A 26,124-nucleotide genomic window follows, 5' to 3' on the forward strand; every position below is an offset into this window, starting at 1 on the left:
ACAAAGAAATAGGATAGCAGTGTGGTCGAGTTGGTCGAAGTTCATGACGTAAATGCACCGCAAACCACTAAAATAAATCATATAAAGAAATAAAAGAAAATGGGTGGGTGGTTAGCGAAAATTGCTAACCATGCATCTTTTTTCTTCTCACAATTCGCTGCGGTTGCTTAGTGGCTATGATGTTGGGCTGCTAAGCACGAGGTCGTGGAATCGAATCTCGGCCACAGGGGCCGCATTTCGAAGGGGGAGCAATGTGAAAACACCTGTGTGTACTTAGATTTAGGTGCATGTTAAAGAACCCCAGGCGGCCCAAATATTTGGACTCGCCCACTATGGTGTGTCTCAATCAGATAGTGGTTTTCGCATGTAAAACATAATTTAATTTTCTTCTTGCACTTCGGTGCTTTGCGGTACTGCATTTATATCATGCTCTGCAGGTAGCAACTGAGTTCAGAGCGTTTTCTAGTCTTTAGCACGGGAAATTAGGTGATTATCGTTGCATGCCAATACGATGTTGCATATGCGATGCACAAGCAGTATTTGATGACAGTGATTCATTGCTAAATGCTTCCTGCCTCATTCTGTTCCTCCATTGATTAAAAAGCACAATTGCCTGAGGACCAAGAGCAAGCTTGTTTTCATCATTGTGAGGCATAATCTTCCCATTTGCACCATTTACCTTGTTGTTCGTACTGACTGGCTGTCAGTTCTTCAAGAGCTAGAACAATACTTTCTTCTGTGAACACTGTGAAGCAATTTTATTTGGAAGTGATTAATAAAAATGTGAGCCTGCACCATGTTGATTGATAACAGCAAGTTCTCTGCTGTGAAGCCTAGAGATTGTTTTTGTAATCTGTAGATATGGGTTTAAAACTGCCTTAACACACAACTGCAACTTAGTGTTAACAGTGCACTTCAGCCACAGCATTTAGAGAATTTGCACTAAACCAAGATTAGATCCACGAGAGTTGTTTTACTTGTGTTTACATGCATCCGTCGCACGAGACATGTTTCCATGTGCCATGCAGGTTCGCCAGTGCTCTTTACCCCACTGCCGGACAATGAAGAACGTGTTGAACCACATGACCAACTGCCAGGCAGGCAAGGCTTGCCCTGTGCCCCACTGTGCGTCCTCACGGCAGATCATCTCTCACTGGAAAAACTGCACACGCAACGACTGCCCTGTCTGCCTGCCCCTGAAGCAAGCCTCAGATCGGCGGCAGCAGCAGGCTGGTGCTGCAGTGCCGCCTGGCCAACAGGGGCAGGGCCCTGCACCGGCTGACATGCAGCGTGCATACGCTGCCCTGGGCCTTCCCTACAATGCAGCTGGCGGGGCCTCCGTTGGCCAGCTGGTCAACAGGGGGCAACCGGTTGCCCAGAGTGAGAATTGTTTGCACGTTCCTCACTAAATAGAAAGTTAAGCGGAGCTATGTTAGCAAATAATTCTTCTACAATACCATAGAAAGCCACTCTTGTCTTGAGAGGAGTCTTGGTAAGCCAGAAAAAGAAACACACACACACAAAAGAACGAAGAATTGGTGGTAACATCATGTCGTAGTTCCCGGACAAGTATGCCGTGAGGTCATGGATATTGTTCACTGCTCGAACCTGGTTAATTTTTTTTTATTAATAAAGAAGCTCTACATTATGTTCATTTTTGCAAACAGCATGTACAAGCACAGTTGGCTTTTCTTGTGACTTCGAAAATATAAGTGTGGCCCTCGTGATTAAAATGTGCAGCTAGCGCTACGTTTTCATTTGAATGGTGACCAATTGGTTCGGATAGTAGGCAGTGCAGAGAAGTGCACTTGGGAATTAGAAAAAGGGTCTATTCACTGCTGAGACTTGTCTTTCTGGGTGCACTTCGAACTGAATGCTGCAATTTTCTCATGCAACGAAATTTGTGAGTGGGTTCCTAGTATTGCAAAAACTAGATTGACAGGAATAATTTGCTTCTTTCAGATGTTGAAAAACTACCCTTATAGTGCAGTCCTTAGTCAAAGTCCTTAGAGGGCAGCTTCTCGCTGAATAACATGGCACAAGCATAATCTATTTTTATTTTCTGCTCTGTATGCGCAGTGAATGACCTGCAGGGGCCACCTGGGCCTAGCCACTGCAGCCCACAGGATCTGCTCACAGGGCCGAGCCCCAACTCCGTAGCTCCACCTCAGGGGGCTGCTCCAACCGTGGTCTCCTCCATGACTGCTCAAGCACCCCAGAGGCCTCCCCTGGGACCTGCCACTCAAGGTAGCTGTTCACTGGCATGTGTGGTGTGTCTGAAAGGATGGTCGCATTACTGCATTGCGGGGGGGTGTTCACTTGCAGGGTGTAGTCAGCAGTGTAAGCATGTTGAAAAATGGGAAATCAGAATTTGATGTCGTGTCTGAAAATTTAAACCGATCAGCCTGTTGATGTCGGCCTCATGGCCTGCATGCTCATGCGGCATACGGTCTAATCTTGGAGGCACTGGCGCTGCTTTTGTGGCTACAACAGCTACCGCGAAGCAGCCGTTAGCACGGAAAAGCGCTCGGGATGTTGATGTATTGTCCCCATGGCTGCAACACCTCGCCTGTGGCTGTGCGATATTTAAGGGGGAAGGGCGGTGAGATCAGAACTCTTTTGTTCCTTGGCAGAAAGGGCTTAAATATGGCCTACACACTGCACATTGCTATAAAAAGAGAAATACAGTGAAACCTTGTTAAGGGGGGACACGGGTCTTTGGCAAGAAAAAATAGCGAAAAAACCGACTTTTTGAGAATGGTGTTTCTGAAATCTACAGCCCTTTTTACACAACCAGACCAAACTTCTAATCTATTCGATCAGTATTTTAGCTGTAGCATTGCTTCATTTCATTGATACTAGCAAAATTTAAAAGTGAAGTTGATCAAAGAAAAGAGATCGCCAAGACAAAAGGCAAGAGCCTGACAAGGTCCTGGTCACCCGTAGAACAGCTGGCATTGTGCACGAGCACTTCACAACAAATTCAGCAGCAAAATTTGAGCCGAAATTAATACTAAAACGGCACTTCTCCCTACGAAATGCAACTGCCGTTTCACGCATCGTAGCGCCTACATTTTGGTCTCATTTTAAAGAGCGGTCTTTTTTCTTCAATTTCCTGCCAACGCAGGCTCTATGCAGCCACTGGATTCCTTCAGTTACCGCGCCAAATAAGGGTCCCACCGCGCTCTCTTATTCGTTGTTGAGCACACGTGACCTGAGGGCGCCATACGATTGGCAGAATTCCTTCCTGGTCGTCTGCTCCCCGCTTCAGCCGGCCGTGCGCCATCCACCATATTGCTTTAGCATCAGTGTCTGCTGCGCGATGGCCTGTTTGGGAAGGAAATTCCACACGAGGAACAAGTTTGGTGGAAGAAAGGTGCGACGTACATTGATTGAGGACTGCAAGAAGTGCTCCGCAACCCAGCAAAGCGTCGAAATCGTGCTGCTTGCCGGCGCTATTGTCGATCCGATCACCGATAACTCCGATGTAGGCCTAGGCCTAACAAGCCCTCCGCCCTCATCGCCTGCCGGAGGTACTGAAGGTAGCGTGCGGCACGACATGAAGTTTCTGCAGCCCGTAGAATTGGAGGAGGCCAAAAGGAAAATGCAAGAAAAACTGCAGCGCCTCTCATCAACTCCCGCGACAGAGAGGAAGCGAGATTTACTAGGTGATAGCACCAATACTGCGGCGCACCCCTTTGACGGGACTGTGTTTGCCATTGTCAGTTTAGATGCAGTGAACACTATGCTTGCAGTGGCCAATTGCAAAACATGTAGTGGGGACTTATAGTCTGAGAGGAGCATGAATATGGACTTGCTGTCAAGTTGCTTCTTACGTGCGTGAGCTGCGGTGTGGTGTCGTCGAAATGGAGCTCGCCGCCCGTGCGCGGTGCACAAAAAGTGAACCCGTTTGCTGTGAACGTTCTCGCCACTTGCGCTATGCAGGCAACTGGAAATCACCAAACAGTCCTGAATTATGTGTTCTCATTAATGAACATAAGTCATCGCGGTCTCCACACGTAGATATGGCAAAGCTACGTCAAGGGAAAGCTGGCACCCGCAGCTGATCGCGCGGCCCGCAACCTGACAAGTGAGTGTGCGTGGTCGGTTCGCGATCCTTACGCTGAATGTCGCCTTATCAATCCTGGAAACATTGCGGTGTTGTAAGATGGATCATGGATGACCCGCGGAGATTCCTCGCACATCGGCGTCAGCACCGTGATTGAACTGTTCCCTGGTTTTGTTATTGACTATGGTGTCTTGAGCAATTTCTGTGCTGCATGCGAGCAGGGCCCCAAAGAAGGTAATCCTTCCTTTGAAGATTGGAAGGCCAGTCACAGTGCCAGAAGAACACTGACAAGAAGTCAGGAGAAATGCAAGTGGAGGCCGCACTTATTCTTTTCAGGAGGTCTCTCGAATGGCACAACCTTCGCTACACCACTGTGCTCGGTGATGGGGACAGTCGCACGTACCTTGCCTTGCAAGAGAAAAAGGTGTATGGATACGTAGAGATTGACAAGGAGGATTGCGTAAATCATGTGCAAAAGTGCATGGGCACAGCTTTGCACGACCTTGTAACGAAGCACAAAGCACCGGGCTTTCAGAGCCTTGGTGGAAAGGGTCAACTGACAGCAGACCTTATCACAAAGCTGAGCGCGTACTACGGGTGGGCGACACTGTTGCAAACCATACACTTTGCCCAACAGGTCCCAACTCCTGGTGCCGTCAAAATGCTGCACAGGCCAGGTGCGAGCTTGCACCGAAACATCGTCTCAACTTGCCTCCTCATGTTTGCCAGGCCTTACTCCCCATATACGAGCGCTTGAGTGATAAAAAACTGCTTGAAAGTGCCAACGGGGAAAGACCCAAAACAGCAACAAGAGCTTCCACTCAATGATCTGGTCTCTTGCACCAAAGGAGCGCCATGCCTCTCTCTTCACTGTGGAGGCAGCTGTGGCGGAGGCAGTGCTCAAGTTTAATGCAGGCAACTTCAGAGCGTCGGCGCCTATACTCGAAGAACTGAGCCTCAACCCCAGCAGAGTAAGCAATGACCGCATGAATGAGAAAGACCAGCGGCAAATGAAGGCTTCAGCTCGAAAGCGAGCGTCTGTGGAAGTCATGAATCGAGCCTTGAAAAAGGGCCACACAGGGAACAGTTCCCAAGCTGACTATCTGCCAGGGGCATACTAGCCTGTTATGGCTGGTATTTCATGATATTCCTGAATAAATGAAGTTGTGTGTGTTATTTGCAATTTTCTCAAAACGAGCTTTTCATTCACCCTGCTTGTTTGTGGCAACAATATCTCAAGATCCTGGACAGCTAAAGATGTAATTTGTTTTGGTATATGAAGCTAAATGCATAAAGCTTGAAGTGCTGCAAGCACATTCTTGTTTTTTATTTGCCTATAATTCTTTTTTTCCTTTTGTTCTTGTGACCTAGTAGCCATGCCGTAAACAATAGACTTCGATGAACTGCTAAATTGCTAATTATTGTTGGATTTGAAAACGGCTTGCAACATTTCACTCATTAAACATTCAGCTGTCCACTCATACTTTAATTACAGCTTTCTGTCCAGATTTATTTACCCATTGTCTCCACAAATAATAGTAGTGTACTTTTAATTACCTCCCTAATTACTTGACCTATAAAAAATAATTGCGCTTTGAAATCAGCTTGAAAAACTGAACAAGTCTATGTGTTTTAGTTGAATTTGGTCTAAGAATAAGTATGATATCTCTAATCGCCATGTCCCCCCTTAAACCGTAGTTGGCCAGAGCTTGGAAAAAGTATGTACAAAACGCTAGTACCCACGTATACGGTACAGTGCAGTCCACTTATAACGATATCGAGAAAGACGAAAAATATGATCGTTATAACCGATGATCGCTATATCTGGACTGCAGTTATTAAAAAAAATTAAAAAAAATGCGGAACATACCTTTGCAGCTCCGAACTCGAATTTTCTACTTGCTCTAAAAAATAGATGAAGTAGAAAGTAGGCCGTGAAAAACAAACTTTATTTCTAGCGCCAATGACCGTGTCAAGGGTTAGGCGCGCCGAAATAGTCAGAAATCTGCACTTGCTTTTGCGGCAGCTTCAGCTTCACAACCGCGGTGTGCATGGATTCCAGCTGCTGCACAAACACTGGCGGCAATCCTTTAGCATGCGTAAAATCAATTAAGGAGTCGATCGACGACAGTGCACTTTGCGTGGACATTGTGATCGGGGTCAAGGAGCCACTGTCAATCTCGTCACTGTCGCTGCTGCCGTCGCCACCGTTGCACAACTTTGCCGTCTGTCGAGACAACACATCTTCGGCGATCGCCTCGTCGGTGACCTCATCGCAGAACGAGGCAGCACTGTCTTCAGTCAAAAACTCCTCCATCGACGCACCACCTGTGTCACCAGTAGGAACGAGCTCCCAGAGCTCGGTTATGTCAGCGGTCTCCACCGTGTTGGTCTCAGTGGGTTGGGGAAGTTCGTCCCGACGCACAAAGCCCGCCTTTTTGAAGCAGTTGTACATATATGGTTGACTGCTTTACTTCATACCATGCACCATAAACGAAGCGCACGGCTTTCAAAAGGCTGATCTTCAGGTCAGGGGGCCCGTCTGCATGACCCGACAGGCCAGGAGCTGCGCGGTCAATGGCTAAAATTAGCCACTCCCGCATGCGCCGCCGATACAGGACTTTAAGGTTGGCGATCACGCCGGCGTCTAACGGCTGCAGGCCTGCCGGAGTATTCGGAGGCAGAAACATCAATTCGACAGATGTTAGCTTCGGGTTAACGCTGTGTGCGCTACAGTTGTTAAGTAGTAACACTACTTTTCTTCCTTGGCCTTCAATTATACTGTCGAACTCGAGCAGCCATTCTTCGAACAGGTCGCGGTTCATCCACGCCTTCTTAATGCCTTCGATAGCGGACCGGGATGCTTTGATTCTTAAAGCACGTTGGCTTCTTTGATCGCCCGATCATGAAAGGCTTGAGACGATGGCTCTCGTCCATGCTAACGGTGGCGTCAGCCTGCTATCGCGAAAGAGAGAGATGCGGGACAGGCGCCACCCCGCCGCTTTGCTTGTTGCTTTTTTTTTTCTTTCTCTCTCTTTCGGAGCGACTGTGGCCGACGCGCATGAAGCAGCTAGCGCCATCTTGTGGCGCGCTGCGCCTACTCAGCTATTCTCCGGTGTGCGGGCGGGGCGAACACGCTGCGCGGTAATGGCGGCATATACGAACTTACGGAGGTGAACATCGCCTCGTCTCGACATCGTTCGTTTCAGGGAACTAAGCAATGCAAATGTTACGATTATTTGGCACGGAAAACGCCGTCCAGACTGCAAAATTTTGATCGTTATATCCGATATGCAGGGAATAACCTATTGTTATAAATGGTTTTTTCACCATAGACTTAATGCATAAAATGACACTCTCATGTGGACCCATCCTTATAACTGATATATCATTATATGTGGTATCGTTATAAGTGGACTGCACTGTTGTACCAAGCCACTTATAACAATACTCAAGTGCCACGAAAATTCCATTGTTATAACTGAAAATTGTTATAACCGGGTTGCATGAGAAAATTTAAATAGGGGAATGGCAGAGCTGTTGCAAGAAAAAACCCTATGTCGGCCAGCCTTGCATGCTTTACGCGAAGCTTGCTGACATGCTTCTCCAAGGCATCCAGGTGCTGCGTATAGTGCAGCAGAAGTTTTCTCGTGAAAATGAAATATCGGAGGGACTGAATCATCTGTCAAGCCTCCTGTGAGGGCAACATTGAGGCAGCCTGCCCTACCACGTCACCAGCGCCATCGTCGCCATCGCTATCCGATGCAAGCATGTTCGTGACGATCGCCTCGTCGGTTAGAAGCACTTAGTATCCAAATCTATAGCCCTGCGCTTTCTTTTCACCGCCAACGTCATGCATTGCCGATGATCAGCGGGTGAATCGGCCATCTTCCGTTTTAGCGGCGAGTCAAACAAGGCTGAGAAACCACGTGGCCAGGACCGATGTCGATGCAACCACCAAAGACGAACGTGAGCGATTAAGCTGTTTGCAGAACTGCGCTGAATGAGGAGCCAGCGAGCAATCTGGGAACAGTGCAGTTGGCACGGTCCATTCATGTTTCTGAGGGTGGCATGGCTTAGAGCTATGGGCACAGTCCATTCGTGTTCAGAGGGATGGAAAGGCGATGGGAGTAAGGCGCGGAGAAGGCTGGAAAATGAACACGTGGTGGCTGTCAGGGCCATCGGTCAGTGGTTCGAATTTCTCATTTTCTTGTTTTCTTTTCAAGGATTCCACATTTCACTACCTTTTGGCACCGACACCTAGTGGCCAGATTTCATCGTTATAACCGATAATGTATCATCGGGGCATTGTAGTAAGCGAGTTATTTCAGCATGGAAAACATACGGAAGTTTATGGTGCAGCAGCTTCTAATTGTTATAACCGATATATTGTTAAAACCAGTATCGTTGTAAGTTTGTTCGACTGTACTGCTTAACCGAAATTGCGTGAGATCGCCCACTTAACTGTAAAAAATGGAACTTGGAGCGAGTGCGAGGCCAAACGAACGGTTCCCCAACCGAACCGTGATAAGATTCGGCCCCAGCCACAACACTCTCTGGCTCAGTGCCGAAATGATGATGTTAATGTGGCTTTACCCTTCCAAGTGCCCTCTGCATGTGTGCTTGGAGGCCGTTCTGATCTCTGAGGCTCGTTCTTCTACCTGGCCGACCTTCCGCCGCGATTGCGCTACGAAAAGTGCCAACACTACGTGTTAACCGATACGTACGCTGGTACAGTTTATGCAGATACAAAACGCATTATGTTCAATGGCCGCTGAATCAGGGATTTGACTTTACTACTATTAAAATGAAACTACTGTTTAAGAACCTATGGTTTCACAAGGTTTACTCTATAAAATTTTATTATCTTCTTTAGTTTTTGTTTTACAGTGGAGTCTCGTTAATTCAAACACACTTCATCAAACTTTCGGTTTATTCGAACTGGTGCCGTGGTCCTGTCAAGTTATGTATATTCCAATGGGCGAGAACGCCCAGTAATTAGAATGCGCAAGCATTTGACGGTTAATTTGAATATACCACGCTCCGACAATGCTCTCGGCAACGCACCAAATTGCGTGGCCGCGCTTCCGACCAGCGTTGCGCTGACTAAGCCATAAAGGAAAGGCTTAGGAGAAACCGCTCAATGCTGCGTGCTAAGAAAAAAAAAAATATGGCTGAAATTTCACCCTCTTTCAAGTGGCAAGGTCGCCATTTCCGCGTTGCATCGTAAATGTCCCAGCTACACTAGCGGCAAAATGTGTGCCGTAGGAGGGATTAGTCCTGGACCAATTTTTCGTGGCTCGCTGCGGTGGCAAGCGAGCTGCGAGTGGAGGAAAGCAATAAGAGTGGCCCCTACAGTGACATACGTATAGGAAACTGGTCATGCGGATCCGCCCGACCGCTCTATTCATACTTGCCTCCAGTTCAGCTGAACCAATTGTTTCGCATTGTCTGCTAGCGTCAACTCTCACTCACACTTGTTTTGGCTGCCTTGGTTGGTCTCGATTGTGCTTGTTTTTATTTACAGTGACATGTCTTAACTGAGACTTCCCGATGGAAAGGTTGTTGGAGACTGTGCACCATATCCAGTTCTGTACGACAAAACAGACCCTGAATACAAGGAAGGATTCTCTTTATCTTTTGAACACAGCAACACCGCAGCAGTAGGAAGCACACCAACATGATTGTGATCAGCGGCAATGACTTCGTAATCTTGATAAGACATGACTCTCGTCAAGAATGCAGGATGAAGAAGGTAAACACAGTGCTGTTTTGTCAGCAGACGGAAGGAAAAAACTACGGATGGGCAAATATTCCATCGAATAGTTCTCTATTCGTTATTCGCTTCGATTCGAATTAAGGTATTCAATATTTTCGAATTATTTGGCAGTCTCGAATAGGCAGCCAAAAGCCACAACTGACCGGCACAAATACAAATCTTGGAGGCTATGTTTTATACGCCATGGCTGCCATACAGCGGCTGTAGATCTTGAAGGCTATACATTTTTGCATTAAAAAGCTGGAAATGCGTCATCACTGTATAGCTGACTACGTGGGCACTGCGTATAGCTCACTACGCACTGGTGTAGACGTCGATTTTTTTCCTTGCTTTTTTTTCTCCCCCTGACAAGGCGTCGGCATTGCCCTGTCCTTCAGTCGCGCTTATGCATGTGTAGGCTGCTGCCGCTATAGGTGAAGATGGCGTTGACCGTGCCCATGTCTGGGCAGTGCACGCACGCGAACCCGATATGGAACTTTTCCCTGAAAGCGCCTGCTGGAGGTGAAGCGCAGTGCGAGACCTGCCAAGTTGTTTTGAAGAAGCCTACTAGCACTACGACGACGCTTGTCACCCGCTTGAAGAAACATCCAGGCAAGTACAAAGAATACTCGGAAATGCACCAACTTTACAGCTAAACAGGGCATGCTATCTTTTTCTCCAAAATGTTATACAGTAAAAGCTCGTTAATTCACTACTCGTTAATTCGAAATTTCGGATAATTCGAATTAGTTGCCGCGGTCCGTCCCACAATGTATAATTCACACTGAAATTCGCACCGCCACCGATAATTCGAACTCCGCATCATCGTGGATGGCGAGAGTGCTAGTGCGCGGGAGCACGCAGGCGTCGCCGCGCGGGTCGCGCAGCTTTGCTTTTTCGATCAGCGGCAAGGACGATAACACCCTCGCCGCGCGCCATGTTCTTTGCGTACGAGCGGGGGACGATCTTCAGAGGCTGAGGCGGCTGCTGCTTACGGCGTGGCCATGCGGCCGCCGCATCTTGAAAGCGATCTGCGACGTGGCCAAAGTGCGCGCCCGCGTGGGCCTCGTCTTCAAAGCGATCTGCGATGTTTGCAGAGTGCGCGTATTGCCGGTAGCTTCATATGCGATGTGCTTTCTACGTTTCGTTCGCGTTAAAGCGAGGGCTGTACGAACGTCAATTTGCTCGCTGCTACTGCTGCGTGCCCTCACTCCAGCGTTTTTCAGCGAGTTTCCGCGGTCATCGAGCGAGATGCGTTCATGCTCACCTGTGCGTGCGTGACACAGTGCTTGTTAATTTAGTTAGTAAGCAAATGTTTACAAGTTTATACGGCCGATAAAACTATTATCCTTACTTCGTATAGCTATCTACTAATTTTCTATCGCAATCGATGCTTCGCTTTTCGCGCGAGATGGAGACTTTTTTTTTTCTCCGCCCCAGTCAGCGCGGATGGAGCAAGAGCCATCTCGACGTCGGGCGCGTCAGACCGCGCTGGCCGCGTCTGGTTACGTTGGCTGCGCCAGAGCTTCGAAGTATAGACGTTGTTCACGCCAACGTGACGTAGCGTGTGCGCGCGTGCTCACGCCACGTCAGACTATATACGCGCCTTAACCGAGTGATTTTTTTCTCTGACTTTCATTAGTTCGAATTTTGTATAATTCGAATTTTCATAGCATCCCCGCGGAATTCGAATTAACGAGCTTTTACTGTACTGTACAAGCTCGTTAATTCGGATCTCACAGGACCGGAAGAAATGTCCGAATTGTCCGAATGCCGAATTAACAAATGAACAGGAAAAACATTAAAATCAAGTTGAAGAAGCATACCTTAATACCTCTGTCACATGGCAAATCTAATGTCATTTACAACGAATGACATTCCCTGATAATGCCATTTGTTTGCTGTCACACGGTAAAATGTAATGACATTCGTCGAAAATGACATCTACAAACGTATGAGTTCGCCAAACTCATTCGCATTTGTTTTGGAAGCGAATGTGTATCCTCGACACCATGAGTGTACCGATGTTTTGCAAACAGTACATGCTTCTTTTTTTGTTTAATAGAAAATAACTATTATTCTACCAATTTCATTACCTAATTGTTACTTTAACGACATTAAAGTCCATCACATGCATAAATACAGAAAGCTACTCTCAATCCAGTGACTAGACAGCCGTCTTCAGCTTTCGCTGCAGCTGCTACAGCCCGCAAACTGTCGGAAGTGCTCAGGCAAACGTCCTCCAATATCAAAAGCGCCTCCATGACTTCTCGGGAGATGCGATGAGGTTGCGGCTGCACCTTTTCGCATGACTCTTCGTCGAATCATGGTCTTCCCGGGTGCGTGCGACATCATTAATAATTTCTTCATCGGTCAGGAGACCAGTCATGGCGACACAGTCGTCAATCGCGATGTAGTCCTGAAGGTTCACATCTGTGGGAAGGACAGCATCGAAGGTCGGGCAGTCATCATTGGTGGATTCGACTGACACCTCGTCGGCTACTGCCACATGCTCGGTCCTCGCAAAACCGCTGTGCATACCTGCCAACCCTCCCAATACGCCCGGGAGACTCCCGATTTTTCACTGAACTTTCCGATCATACGATCACAGTCTTATATCTCCCGAAAAGTTGTCTCTGGTCGTGCCATAATGGTTTTTGCGAAACCATCACCATGGAATCTGCAGCCACATAGTAATCGTCAGCATCACCAACAACGGCTGCACTAGTGCCACGGGTAACATAGACTAAGCAGCCAACTACGGTGCCCGGAAAGCCAACCAAAGCCAGAGCCAATGTAGCTCTTGCATTTCATGCATGCATTCCTCCATGGTGCACTGTTACTGCTGTTTGTGTGTATGATTAGTGTTGGCTAGGCCGTGTGTGCGGTGCACCACGTAAAGTTAGAAACCTCGCCTGCTTGATGCCATGGAGCTGTCAAAGCCCAAGAAAAAGTATTTGCAGAAGTTTTTGTGATCTTACCCTTCTGAATTTCTGTGCTTTATGACATCAAGAAAAGGAAAACATTTTGCCTTTTGTACAACGTGTGGATGCGACGTCAGTGTGCTTCACGGTGGCAAAGGCAACTTCAAACTGCACGTTTCTACGGCGAAGCATCAAAACTATGTTTGCACTGCTGAGCAGCAAGACAACATAGTGAACTTCCTCCGGAACAACTGCGACGACGGTGTCATAGCTTGTGGAGTGCCTCTTGACGGGATTCCTCACCGAACACAACCTATCCCTTAGTGTCAGCGACCACGTTGGGCCTCTTCTACGGAAAATGTTTCCGCAATGTGATGAGGCGAAGCGTTACGGATGTGGACGCAACTCTGAAGAATGTGGAGGTGACCAACTTGAAATTATTTCACAGGCATCGCTTTCGAGTCTTCGTTTCTTTATTCATAGTTTCCCTCAGCTGCTGCCTTGAGATTCCAATGAATCTCCTGAAGACGTTTTAGATGCCCTCGAAGCCGTGTTGGCCACTCTACAGGCGTACAGTCTTACAGAGGACATTATGAATGAAGAAAGGTGGGATGTGCAGTGGTCTATGGTTCGAAAAATGAAAAACACTGATGGAAAACATGTTTCACCGAGTTGCTAAGGTGATGCTGGATTTAATTGTGATACCACACAGCTACGCAGTGTGTGAGTATATTTAGCACGGCACGAAAAACTGGGCCTGAATTCCGCTCATCGATGTGCAGCACAACCCTCCAACATCTGCTGCTAGTGAAGGGCCGTCTGTCTGGACCATGTTCTGAGCAAAGCTACCCCGACAAATTTTTGAAGTGAGCAAAGTCCGCTACTGCAAGGTCCCTGCAAAAGGACTCGCCGAACACTGCCTGAAAGTTTGAATAAACCTCTCCCCCCCCCCCCCCCCCCTGCCCTGTTGGTGCAAATAAGAAGTCTCCTTACTTTTGATCTCGCCAGGTTGGCAGGTTGCCAAAAACAGTTGGCGATGGCTTGCGGAAGTGTATTTTTCCACACGTGAGCGATGATGGTCACTGCGCAGAGTAAGTCCACTTCATACAGCTTTCCAACTTCCGAGCGTAAGATCATTCGCTGTAGCAGGTGCTTTCGGTACTTCGACTTCACATAGTGAATGATGCCCTGGTGCGTCGGCTGAAGGGCACATGTAGTGTTGGGCGAGAAAAGGCTACCTTGACACTCTTCAGTTAGACTGTACAGTTATGTTCACTGCAGTTGTCAACAACCATAATTATCTTGCGGTCCGTAGACATGAGGTGCCGGTCTAACTGCTGCAGCCAGCCTCGAAAAATGTCTGAGGTCATCCAGGCCTTCCTGTTCGCTCTGTACTCGACAGGAAGGCTTTTGATGTTTTTAAAACAACGTGGCTTATGTGCCTTCCCGATGACAAGTGGCAAGTGCTCCGTGCCAGTCGTATTGGCGGCAAGAAGCACAGTTATCCTTTGCTTGCACTTCTTGCCACCAATGCACGGAACACCTTTGAAGGTCACCATCTTGTTGGGCAGAGCCCTGAAAAATACAGTGGAACCCCGTTCATACGTTTTTCACCGGACCGAGGAAAAACAACGTAACAGCCGGGAAAACGCAACAGTGAGGAAAGCTCCGAAAATGAGTGAAAAAAGTGCAGCTTCAACTATAGACTATTTATTTCCACAGAGTGCGCTGCGCTTAGAAAGTCTAGAATGGTGGCTTGCCGTTTCTTTCACTCGCTAGAAATCACCACACGTTTCTCAATAGCCTGAAAGGCCGCATTGCTGTCAGCGTCGCTGTGAGGTAGGATTTGGCAACTCCCCGGCATCATGCGGCTCGTGCTCCTCGTCGTCACCGCACCACGGCAATGGCAACGGACGAAGGAATATCCGCGGGAAATTTTGCCCTCTTTGGCGTAATCATGTTAACGTGCTAACGATTGTTTAGTATTGCTGCAGAGCGCGCGCGTCCGAGCAGCCCGGTTGCGCGCAGCGCGGCGGGGTTTCTCGAGAAATGTAAACAAGAGAAGAGAGCTGGCCGTTAGGCGGAGCAACGCCATGAGCAATGCCAACTTCCAGGTTCCCTTTAGCTATAGCTTCACAAAGAGCGACGTCAGGGCCTCTCCCGAGTTTCCTTCCTCCGTGAGTCGACCCGTCCAACAAACCATGCGGGGACCGTAATCACAGTGATGATAGTGAGAGCATTTTTCACGAATGGCCACCTAGTGGTAACTTCTCGAACTTGCGTGCGGCTTCTTGCAGCCAGTTCCATAGCCAAGCCAAGCCAAGCCCAGTCAGAACTTGTCAAAAGTCAAAATGGCGGTTGAAGCGTGTTGCCTACTTTAGCCCAGGCGGGTTCGGGTTGCGACGCATCATGCGGGAACGTTTTCACAGCTACTACGTAACAGCGGGGTTCCTTATACATTGGATCCTATGGAAGCTATGCCGGGACCGGATGAAAACGACGTAGCAGCCGGAAAAACGCAGCAGTGAGGAACGTAACAGCGGGGTTCTACTTACTGCTTCAGGCCCCGGGAGGAAAAGCACCAGCGGCGATGAACGCTCGTTAAAGAGGAATAGAGCTCATTCTGGACCGCAGGCAAAAAAACTGACACTTCATACCAGGGATTCTGGGGACGCCAGCCAGGTGACCCATGAGGAGCGCCTTATTTCATTTTTTTTTTGTCATTGGGGTTAAACAGGGCATGCTTTTTCTCCAAAACGGCTCTTTGAGAAGGGGAACTGCCTTCTTTAGGCACAGGTTCCTCAGATTCATGTACTGAGGGGCCTCTTGAACCGCCTTTTCGAGGATCTCCCGACTAGATTTGTGCGCCCAGGTGTTGTCAAGGCATGTAATTCATTGCTGGAAGTTGACTGTGGAGCTGCAGAGAACCACAAAGGTGAAGAAGGCATAGTCATTGGCAGCACAACCTACTTTGTGGTTGAAACACTGAGCTGCATTGAGAGAGAGCAGTTATTCTCTGCTGTACGTCTGTACTTAACGGCAGCATGCGATTACATTCGCCACAAATTCCCCCTAGAAGACATCAATCTCAATATGGCTGAAGTTGCTCAAGTACAAGCTCTGGACATGACATAAAAATTGTTACGGCGCAATCACATGCAGCCACAAGTATGAAGGACGGAACACAAGCGCAAGTATGAAGGACGGAACACAAGCACTTGTGTTCCGTCCTTCATACTTGTGGTTGCATGTTATTGCGCTGTAACAATTTTTATGTCAAGTATGCACCAACTCGCCCAGAAAGAAGTTTTAACAAGCTCTGGAACCTGCTTCATTCAACAGCGTAAGTCATTTTATTATGGCATTCTTTGCTATCCTACCCCAGCAGAAGTGGCAAATCAAAAGAAGAAGCAATCGACACACTTGAAGTTGAGTTTGCCAACTTGCTAGCATATGAGGTTCCAGCGGACATATTGAATGAGCCAAGGTGTGACGTGCAGTGGTCGTAATTAGGAAGCATTCGAAGTGTCGACGGATCGCTCAGGTTCCACGTAATTTCAATGGTTATGCTGGGTGTTCTCTCCATTCCTTACAGCAATGCTGAATGTGAGAGAATATTCAGCACTGTGAACAAAACTCGTGGAGTTTTGCTTATCTGTGTGGGAGTAAACACTCGAAAGTCTGTTGATGGTCAAGGGGCACCAGAGTGATACCGTAAAAACCCGCGTATAATACGAACCCGAATATAATACGAGGTGAAATTTCTGGGACGAGAAATGGAAAAAAAAAGGTTTACCCGCGTATAATACGAGTGAGAGAAACTCGGGGAAAACATTTATTGAAATCGGACTCAGCACTTCATTCACTGTCGTCCTCCGCTGCGCTTTCATCGGACAATTCCTTGTCTGACATATCCTCCCAGAGGTACTCGTCCTCGGTGCCATCGAGCGCGTTCGAGATCCCGCACTTCTTGAAAGCGCGACGCACAAGGTCTTCTGGGATGCTCGCCCATGCGTCCACGATCCACTTGCACAGCGTGGCTGGCGATGCCCGCTTCAGCCGCCCAGTTGGCGTCACTGCAGGTTCACCTGACCGCATCCACTCTGCGTAGCACCGCTTCACCGCGTCCTTGAAAGGCTTGTTGACGCAAACATCTAGAGGCTGCAGCTGAGACGTCATCCCACCAGGGATAACGACGAGTTCAGTATTACAATCACGCAACAGCTTCTTCACCGAGTCGGCCAAATGGCCACGAAACGCGTCCAGCACGAGGATGGACGGGAACGACAACAGTGCACCGGGCCGCCTACACCAAACGGACTTTATCCAGTCGAGCACAAGACTCTCATTCATCCACCCTTTCTCATGGCATTTAACGATGACATTTTTCGGCAGCTCACCTTTCGGCATTGTCTTGCGCTTGAAGACGACATAGGGCGGGAGCTTGCGGCCGTCTGCCGTGCATGACAACATGACGGTAACACGCGTCTTCTCGTTCCCAGTGGACCGGACACAAACTTGTTTCGAGCCCTTTTCGTGCACGGTGAGGGGCGATGGCATGTCCAGATAAACTGGTGTTTGGTCAGCATTGCCGATTTGCCCTAGCTGAAAGTTCTTCAACTTGCGCAACGAAATAACGCGGCGCTGGAAAGCCACCAGTAACTCTTCAAACGATTCCGGCAGCTTTTGTGAAATTGAAGTTCTCCGGCGCAATGAAAATCCTGCACGGCACATATACCGATAAACCCAATGCTTGCTTGCTTTGAAGGTGGAGCTCGTTAGGCCTTTTTCTCTCGCAAGCTCCCTGGCTTTTGCCTGCATGAGCTCCACGCTCACAGCAAGATGCGCGGCTCGCTGTTCTCGGACGAATTCCGTCAGTTTGAGTTCAATTTCAGGGAATGCCCCATTCTTCGGGCCGCGAAAGCTTCTTCGCTTTCCGCTGCACTCGAAAAGTGCTTCTTTTTGCCGTCGCCATCCGCGGATACTTCCCTCGGTGACGCCAAACTGCCTCCCGGCCGCACTGTTGCCGATTTCCTCTGCCGCTAAAATCACATTTCGCTTGAAAGCTGCCGAGTACTGCTTCCGTGCCCCCGACATCGTGCTCCTTCACTAAAAACGATGCACTTCGCGAAGCGCGGTTAACACGTGAACTGCCAAGGTCCGCACTCAACAAAGAAAGAAACGATGCCGTAGCCACGCTGCAATAGCGAAGGCAAGCCGTAGCCAGGCAGCAATAACAAAGCCAAGTCGTAGCCATGCAGATATTACGAAGCCAAGCCGTAGCCACACAGCAATAACGAAACCAAAACTTCGAGCCGAACTTTGAAATTTTTGTCCGGATCCGCATATAGTACGAGGCGGAAATTTGGGACGCTAATAACAGGAAAAAAACCTCGTACTATACGCGGGTTTTTACGGTACTTGCTTTGAGCAAACCTACACGGAGAAGTTTCTGAAGCAGGCAAAGAAGGCAACAGCAAAATCATTGCAAAAATAAATTGTGCCCCAGCGGCAGGCTTGGTGAGTTGGTGATTGAACATGTCCCTAAGTGTGGGCAGTGCAACCCGGACGAATGACAAAAGGAAGTACAGTAAAACCTCGTTCAACCGTACCCGCTTAAACAGTCGTTTCGTTTTAAAGGTAGCAAAGTCAAATCGCCGACTCAGCGGCCATTGAAAATAATGTGTTTTGTATCTGCATAAACCATAACAGCTTATTGCCTACATATAGGTTATTACCATATATACACGATTGTAGGTCGACCTCTTCTTTAAAATTTGAAAATCTAAAGTGGGGTGTCAACTTACAATCGAAACCAAAATATGGCACAGCAAAAAAAAAAAGCCGAGACCAACGGGATATCAGGGGAGCTACGACGTAGTTCCAATTCTTTGTTTGCTCTACGGCGCCACCTGTAGCTTTCCGCTATACCGCGCGTTCATTTGCTTTTCGGAACAGTTTTTCAACATTTTTTAGTTTTACAGCGCACACAGCACTCATGTGGGGGTGTCGATAGATCATGGAAGTGCCGCTGTTCCATTTGCGGCGGCACTCTCAGAACAGCGGCGCTTGCAGGGAGTAGAGTAGCGATAGTTCATGGAAGAGCAGACACCGCTTGTGGCTCGCGTGTTTCTCTTTCCCCGTAGCTCTTTTAGTTTCATGCGTTCGATTTGACTGCCGGCCACGTGCTAGTCGTCATGAGTGCTCAGAGTCCACTAAACATTCGGCGCTCGTTAACAGCGGCATTAAGAGGGCTGCCATCCTTTACGTTGAAGAAACAAATAACTGCGCAGCGGGCTGCAAGTTTGATGTTTCTTAATGGCTGGTGCAAGAGTGGCGACGGCAGCGAAGAAAAATTTTCACCTGTGACGGCAAGCGAAGAGGTTTCCGCGGGCCGAAGCTGGTACACTTTCCAGAGCTGAAAGCCAAGCTTGCGGCGTACGTCGCCAAAATGCGTGATCGGACCTTGCCAGTGACATGCGACATGTTCATGAGACAAGTCTTGATCTTCGCCTTTTAAGGACCTGCTCCGCCATCAGTACGAGTGGCTGGCGGCAGAAGACCACGAACTTACGCCAACCGGACATTTCAAAAGAGCCTCCCTAACGGCTCTGTGTGGTTGGGTGCTTTCGGCGTGGACTTATGTATGTATTCAAATGCGAAATTTAGCTGGATAGCGGCGTGCTGTGGAACCGTAGCAGCAATGACGATGGCAGCACTAGTGAGTAGTAGTAGTCCAGTGACCATGCCAGCTACTAATAAATTTTCGTTATGGAATGCGCTCGCGGGTTTGCTCATCTTTTTTTTCCCCCTGTCACACGCAATATTGGGGGGGTCGACTTACATTCAAGTTGACTTAAATCGTGTAAATACGGTAACATTTAGTGTTTCCACTTTTCATCGCTCAAACGTCTCCATCGAGCGGCCCGGCAGAACAACAAGCCTCAGAGATCAGAACGGCCTCCAAGCACCCTATGCGTTTGCGCGTGAATCCACATCAACATCATTTCGGCACCATGCTAGAGAGCATTGTGGCGTCGTGCAAAGAAAGACGCCGAGTGCTCAGCATAGAAGAAAAAATAGACATAGTTCGTGCTATCGAACGTGACACGAAGTCGGCACTGGCACGCGACAAGGATCCACTGTTGGCTACGGTGTGTAGCATTTAGAATGCGAAGAAGTTACTCAGCAGCTCTGCTGCGACCGCAAAGAGATGTTGGCTACGAGGTTCGACTTTTTGCCGTTGTTGCCGAAGTGGCCATCAGCGACAGTGACGAGGACGATATGGAAAGCGACACCACAGATGATTCAGGCCCGACAGTGGAGGAAGCTGCGCGTTACGTCAGCCTCATGAGTGCAATCGCTGCGACGAGAACAGTACCCTGCAATGAAAAAGGTGCCCCGCGACTTGTGCAGCGCTACCGCCTGCGTGCATGGAGAACAAACATGCAACGCCAACGAGGAATCTGTTATACGAGTGCTTGGCGAGAAGAGGGGGCCAGCTGAAAAGCTGGCTTGCAGCTTCAGTAATACAGTAAAACCTCGTTAAACCGTACCCGCTTAAACAGTAGTTTCATTTTAAAAGTAGTAAAGTCAAATCCCCGACTCAGCAGCCATTGAACATAATGTGTTTTCTGTCCGCATAAACCGTACCAGCTTATTGCGTACGCATCGGTTAAAACGTAGCGTTTCCACTTTTCGTCGCGCAAACACGGCAGTGCGTCGTCTCCATCGAGCGGCCCGGCAGAACAACAAGCCTCAGAGATCGGAACGGCCTCCAAGCACCCTGCGCGTTTGCGTGTGAAGCCACATCAACGTCATTTCAGCGTCGTGCCAGAAAGATGCCAGAGAGCGTTATGGCGACGTGCAAGCGAGGACTCGAATCATGCCGAAGCTCGGATAAAAAAACAGATGCTGAGTGCTCAGCATAGAAGAAAAATTAGACATCGTAGACATCGTCTGTGCTATCGAGCGTGACACGGAGAAGTCGGCGCTGGCACGCGACAGGGATCTGCTGTTGACTACGGTGTGTGGCATTTCGAATGCGAAGAAGTTGCTCGGCAGCGCTGCTGCGACTGCGAAGAGATGTCGGCTTCGAGGTTCGACTTTTTGCCATCGTTGCCTCTGTTATTTCCGAAGTGTCGACTAGCGACAGTGATGAGGACGGCCAGGAAAGCGACAGCACGGGTGATTTAGGCCCGACAGTGGCAGAAGCTGCGCATTACGTCAGCCTCATGAATGCAATCATCGCGACGAGAACAGCACCCGGCAATGAAAAAGGCGCCCCGGGACTTCTGCAGCACTACTGCATGTGTGCACGGAGAATACGTAATGCCAACGAGGAATCTGCCATGCCAGTGTTTGCCGAGAAGACGGGCTGGCTGAAAAGCTGGCACGCAGCTTCAGTAAGTTTGAGGCCGCTGTCGTCATGCTAGGCCGCCGTGGCATCAAATGAAAATAACACTTTTGTCAAGCGAAGTGAATAAATACTGCATGTTTTTCTCCCCTTTTATCGCACTCTCTCCGAGTTCCGTTTTCGACAGGTAAGTGGGAGGTCTCATGCTATTTCGGTTAAACAGTACTACCGTTTAGTACGTAGTTTTTCCGAGCTTTGGCCAACTACGGTTTAATGAGGTTTCACTGTACATACTTTTTCCGAGCTCCGGCCAACTACGATTTAACGAGGTTTCACAGAACACGATGTAAGCGCAGCGTTTATTTTTTCAAACAAGGGGCTAAAATATACAGAAAATGTAAACACGTGTAAAGTGACACTTGCAAGGGTGAGAGGTTGTTAGCCTATCTCGCCATTCAAAAACTAAATTTCGTTATCCTGCTGAGCGATAGAAAGAGTTTTCACTCTTTACTTTTCAAGACACAGATTTCACTTGCGGTTGTGAAAACGTGAGTAAGCTTGTCGAAAAAGGTAAACCCTTAAAAGAAAAGAAAAAGTGCTGCTGCCCCACCCCCCCCTTCCGCCCCCATCCACCGCGATAGTTTTACGAATTTCCTAATCTTCAAGTTGGCAGGTATGCGTGGGGTAAATTTAAAATGACAGCTGACGGAGCAAATTGAACGTGCCATACGCGATTTTTTTTTTCATGAGTACATTATGTGTGTTGAAACAGTTTTTTCCATATCAGTAATAAATAATATCGTTAATATTGTCAAGTTTACTGCAATAACATAGCCATGTCTACTTTGAAGGGACCGAAACAGAGATGGGCACGCTCAGCTGCCAGTGACAGAAACACATGGCAGGCATGCTGCGAAAACTCCAGCATTTGTCTTCACTACAATCGTAATTCGGCACGTTTCCACTAAGGGTGGGCGACTATTTTAGCTGTGTTACAAGCGTCGGCATATGGATAGGGTACACTTCTAACATATCGATGTAAACGTGGCTACTGTCGTTGCTGCTTGCGATTTGTTGTGTGCCCACGAATGCAAAGAGGAATCGAAAGGCACCTTTTTTTTTTGTTGTTGACCACAACCATTATAAAGCCCACAAATGATAAAGCCATGGCAAGTTTGGTTGTAAATATTTTTCTTGGAAGCATCTGCATAACATTTGACAGATGGTAAGCACGATCATCATCAGCTAGACTTGGCACATATGGCACATCGCTGCGGCAAGTTCGGGGTGCGATCATTATGGAGAAAAAAAAATAGAATTTGGACGACAAAATGCACGGCTGTGATCATTACACATTACACGAGTGCGATCATTATGCTAGTAAATATGGTAGATTAGGCGTTGCAAGAACCGAAACACATGGTTTCCAAAATTTTTTTTTCTATTTTAGCGATCTGATGCCCGCATCCCCCTTGAAATGGTTGTAAAAGTGATGTTTTTTTCCCCAGTACTCAAAATATTGTGCCAATGTAAATCGCAAATTACATAATCCTGTCAAGCTTTGATGTCATGTCCTGTCTACGATGGATATGAAATTGCCACATCATGCCATGCCGTTGGTGTCGCCCAACAAACGTTCCTTGGTGCGCTACAGGGCTCCGGGATTTAAAGGCCGTTGAAGCGATACTGTGAAAACTTGTCAACTGTTGACATGATAGCCATTGGAGGCTTTATTATTGCCGAAGGTTGTGCTGATGGTTCCCTTATTTTTTTCTCTTTGTGGCATAGGTGGGCCTCAATCATCGTTCGTTGGTGGGCCTACATCACCAGCAGCGCTCGCTGCTGCAAAGTTGATGAAGGCTGTTCAGCAGCAGCAACAACAGCAGCAGCAGCAAGGTGGCCCTGCGGCTGTGTCCATAGTTCCCCCAAACCAAGTGGCTCCCCCTGGGAGTGCGCCGAGTGGTGTGAGCCTAGTGCAGCCAGCGGGAGGAGTCGCCAAAGACTGGCACCAGTCAGTCACCCGGGACCTAAGGCATCACCTGGTGCTCAAAATGTGAGTGTATGCCTGCTCATTGTCACTGACAGAAGTTCGTTGTAAAACATTTCTTTCCTTTGAAACCTCAGTAACTTTGATACAGGGTGCAGAAAACCTTGTGTCCCTGCTCTCTGGATGCTACTTATCTGTATAGTGCGTATACAGTTGCCGACCAATAAATTGTACACCGATAATCTGGACATGCTCGGTAATTCGGACAGCTTCGCGGCATTGCCAATGGCCCCGTAGACTTACTGTGTAAAGACAACCAAGCTTTCGGACAGCTGCCAGCTCTACGTTCGATTATACGGACTCCGTCTGTGGTTGAAGCGTATGCAGACTCTGCCGCCATTATCTCCTCTGGCGACCTCGACGAGACATCAAGTATGGCCTCAGAGATTTCATGCTAGACTCTAATCCCTGAGGTCTTGCCTTGGTAGGAGCACTATGTCTCGGAGATTTAACTGCAAATGCTGAACTTAGCGACCTTACTTGAATTATAGGCCGCACCAATATCACGATCGTCACATTCTATTCTGGCAACCCCGCACATTGGCTGCTCTTGCCATTCTGTTTGTCGAGTTTGCCTTTCGGACAGCATACCGCCATTCTGTGCTTGTTTGTTTAGTTTGCGTTCCGGACAGCGCTGTACTGGCTCCAAGCAGTCTTTCTCATGAACTTATCGACAGGCCGTGTGAAATGGTACCACTGGTGCCTTTGCAGTCCGAAGGAGCCCTACTCCACAACTAAAGAGCCTGAACTGCCGCCTACCAGAACGAGCTCAGATGTGGACATCATTGATAACCTGCTAAGCTGTGGTGTGCTGATTTCTGCTGCCATTACGTTTGAAGATCTTACAGACTTTAGAAAGCGTGGTGTTGTGTGCCGAACAGAACGATGACGAAATACAGTCGATTCGTTACAACGAACCCTCATGATCCGACAGAAAACGTCCGTTTTATCCGAAGTCCGTAGTATCTGAGACGCCTCACTTTCGAAACTTCCATTGCGATGTCTAGTAACTTTATTGTAAAGACTGAATGAGGGACATCCAAAGTAAAAAACAAACAAAAAGGTCGCAGTTTCGCCCAAAAGGCGAAGCATCGATTGCAATAGCAAATTAAGCAAGGTAAGCGCGGCGGCAGCAGCAAGTGAATTGACCTTCGTGCTGTCTCTCTCTTCAACGCGAACTAAACGTCGAAAAGCACAGCACATACGAAGCTACCGGCACTAGGTGCACTTTGTCCACATCGCAGATCGCTTCGAAGATACGGCAGCCGTTAAGGCGGGACACGGGTCTTAAAGACCGAAAAATTGCGGGAAGAAATCACTTTTTTGAAAACATTATTTTTGGATTTTACAGTGTCTGATGCATTATCTCAGAAATTTCTACGCATATTGGACCAATACTTTGATTGTAATGGTGTTATTATGTCATGTCGGCGAGCTGTATTTTTACTGATGAACGCACAAAAAGGGTCTTTTTCCGTGACACGCAGTTGCCGTTCTAAGTTTCTGATGGCAGCCATCTTGGTCTTGTTTGAAAGAGCAACTCTTCTTGCTTAGTTTTCGTGCCACCACTACCCTGTGCGCTGAATGGCTATGAAGAAAAAGCCTGCGAGAAGGTAGCCCCCATGCGTAATTCCTTTCGTCAACTGAGGCACGTGACCGTAATAATGCTGTGCCATTGGCGGATTTTTAATGTCGTCTACTCAGGTGTGCGAAACTTGGCACGAAACAATGTCAAGTTCAGTTTGCTACAAGCCATAAATTCTGCGAACAGAAGAAGAAATGAGAAGGTTGAAATTCATTAAAATGGGCCGTATCTTTGGAAAGTGTCGTCAACAGTTGGCTACCCGTGCTGAGCCTCGCCGGAGTTTACTCCTGTAACTGTGGATTAGGCCTAGCAGATGAAAGCACTTTTAGCAGCAGCTGGTGTTCATGCTGCATTCCAGCACTACTTATGTAACCCGATGATTTGGAGAAAATGAAGAAGGCACAAGAAAAATGGCAAGACTTTGCTTCAAGGCCGGCTACCAAGCGAAAATCGGATTTTCTCTCTCACTTAGAACTTTCCCCCCTCTTTCCCTCACCTCCTACCCATGCCTCACGCGCGAAGGATGGTGCGCTTCCGCCCCACTTTCCTCCCTCCCTTGTGCACAAGATATTGAGCTGCGATCGACTGACCCTCGGAAGTCATTTGCCAGCTTGTGTCGACACGGCAAAAGTCCGTATTATATGCCCCATTTTGACAAAAATTGCCGCCAATTTTGTCCGCTGTAGCCGATAGTCCGTTGTAGTGCAATCCGTTAAAAGCGAACTTCGTTCCATTGATAAAATAGGTAAAACAAACTAAGGCTGAAATATAGTTCGCTATATCCGAAAGTCTGTTGTACGCAGGTCCGTTGTAACGAGCGTAGACTGTAATTGAGCAAGTTCTCCCACCATCAAACAGCAACTCTAACTCTGATGATGATGATGTGCCGTGTGCGCTAGAGCCTTCACATGCAGATCTGACTAGCCTTTGCAGTCCTTGCATCGTCGTACAATGACAGCACAAAACTGGCAGAAATAGTGAAACCTCGTTAAACTGTAGTTGGCCGGAGCTCGGGAATAGTATGCACTAAACGGTAGTACTGTTTAACTGAAATAGCATGTTATCGACCACTTACCTGTCAAAAACGGAACTCGTAGAGAATGCGATGAAAGGGGATAAAAACATGCAGTATTTATTCACTTTGCGCGACAAAAGTGCTATTTTCGTTTGATGCCGCGGCGACCTAGCAGAGACGACAACGGCCTCAAACTTACTGAAGCTGCGAGGCGTTGCGTATTCTCCGTGCACGCGCGCTGTAAGTAGCGGGGCACTTTTTTATTGGGTGGTGCTGTTCTCGTCGCAACGATTCCATTCATGAGGCTGACGTAATGCGCAGCTTCTGCCACTGTCGCGCCTGAATTGCCTGTGCTGTCGCTTTCCATGTC

At 48.1% G+C, this 26,124-nt stretch overlaps 1 protein-coding gene across 1 annotated transcript in view; it reads left to right on the forward strand.

Annotated features, from left to right (window-relative positions):
• Window positions 1-26,124, forward strand: part of nej (CREB binding protein nejire) — a 96,228-nt gene that overhangs the window by 8,376 nt on the left and 61,728 nt on the right. Inside the window, exons 5-7 of the mRNA XM_050182645.3 lie at window positions 1,029-1,380; window positions 2,080-2,247; window positions 22,896-23,160. Coding sequence (XP_050038602.1) covers window positions 1,029-1,380; window positions 2,080-2,247; window positions 22,896-23,160 — 785 coding nt within the window. The remainder of the gene's footprint in view (window positions 1-1,028; window positions 1,381-2,079; window positions 2,248-22,895; window positions 23,161-26,124) is intronic.

The sequence above is a fragment of the Dermacentor andersoni genome, chromosome 4 (assembly GCF_023375885.2).
Source record: "Dermacentor andersoni chromosome 4, qqDerAnde1_hic_scaffold, whole genome shotgun sequence".
In the NCBI taxonomy this organism is placed as follows: domain Eukaryota; kingdom Metazoa; phylum Arthropoda; class Arachnida; order Ixodida; family Ixodidae; genus Dermacentor; species Dermacentor andersoni.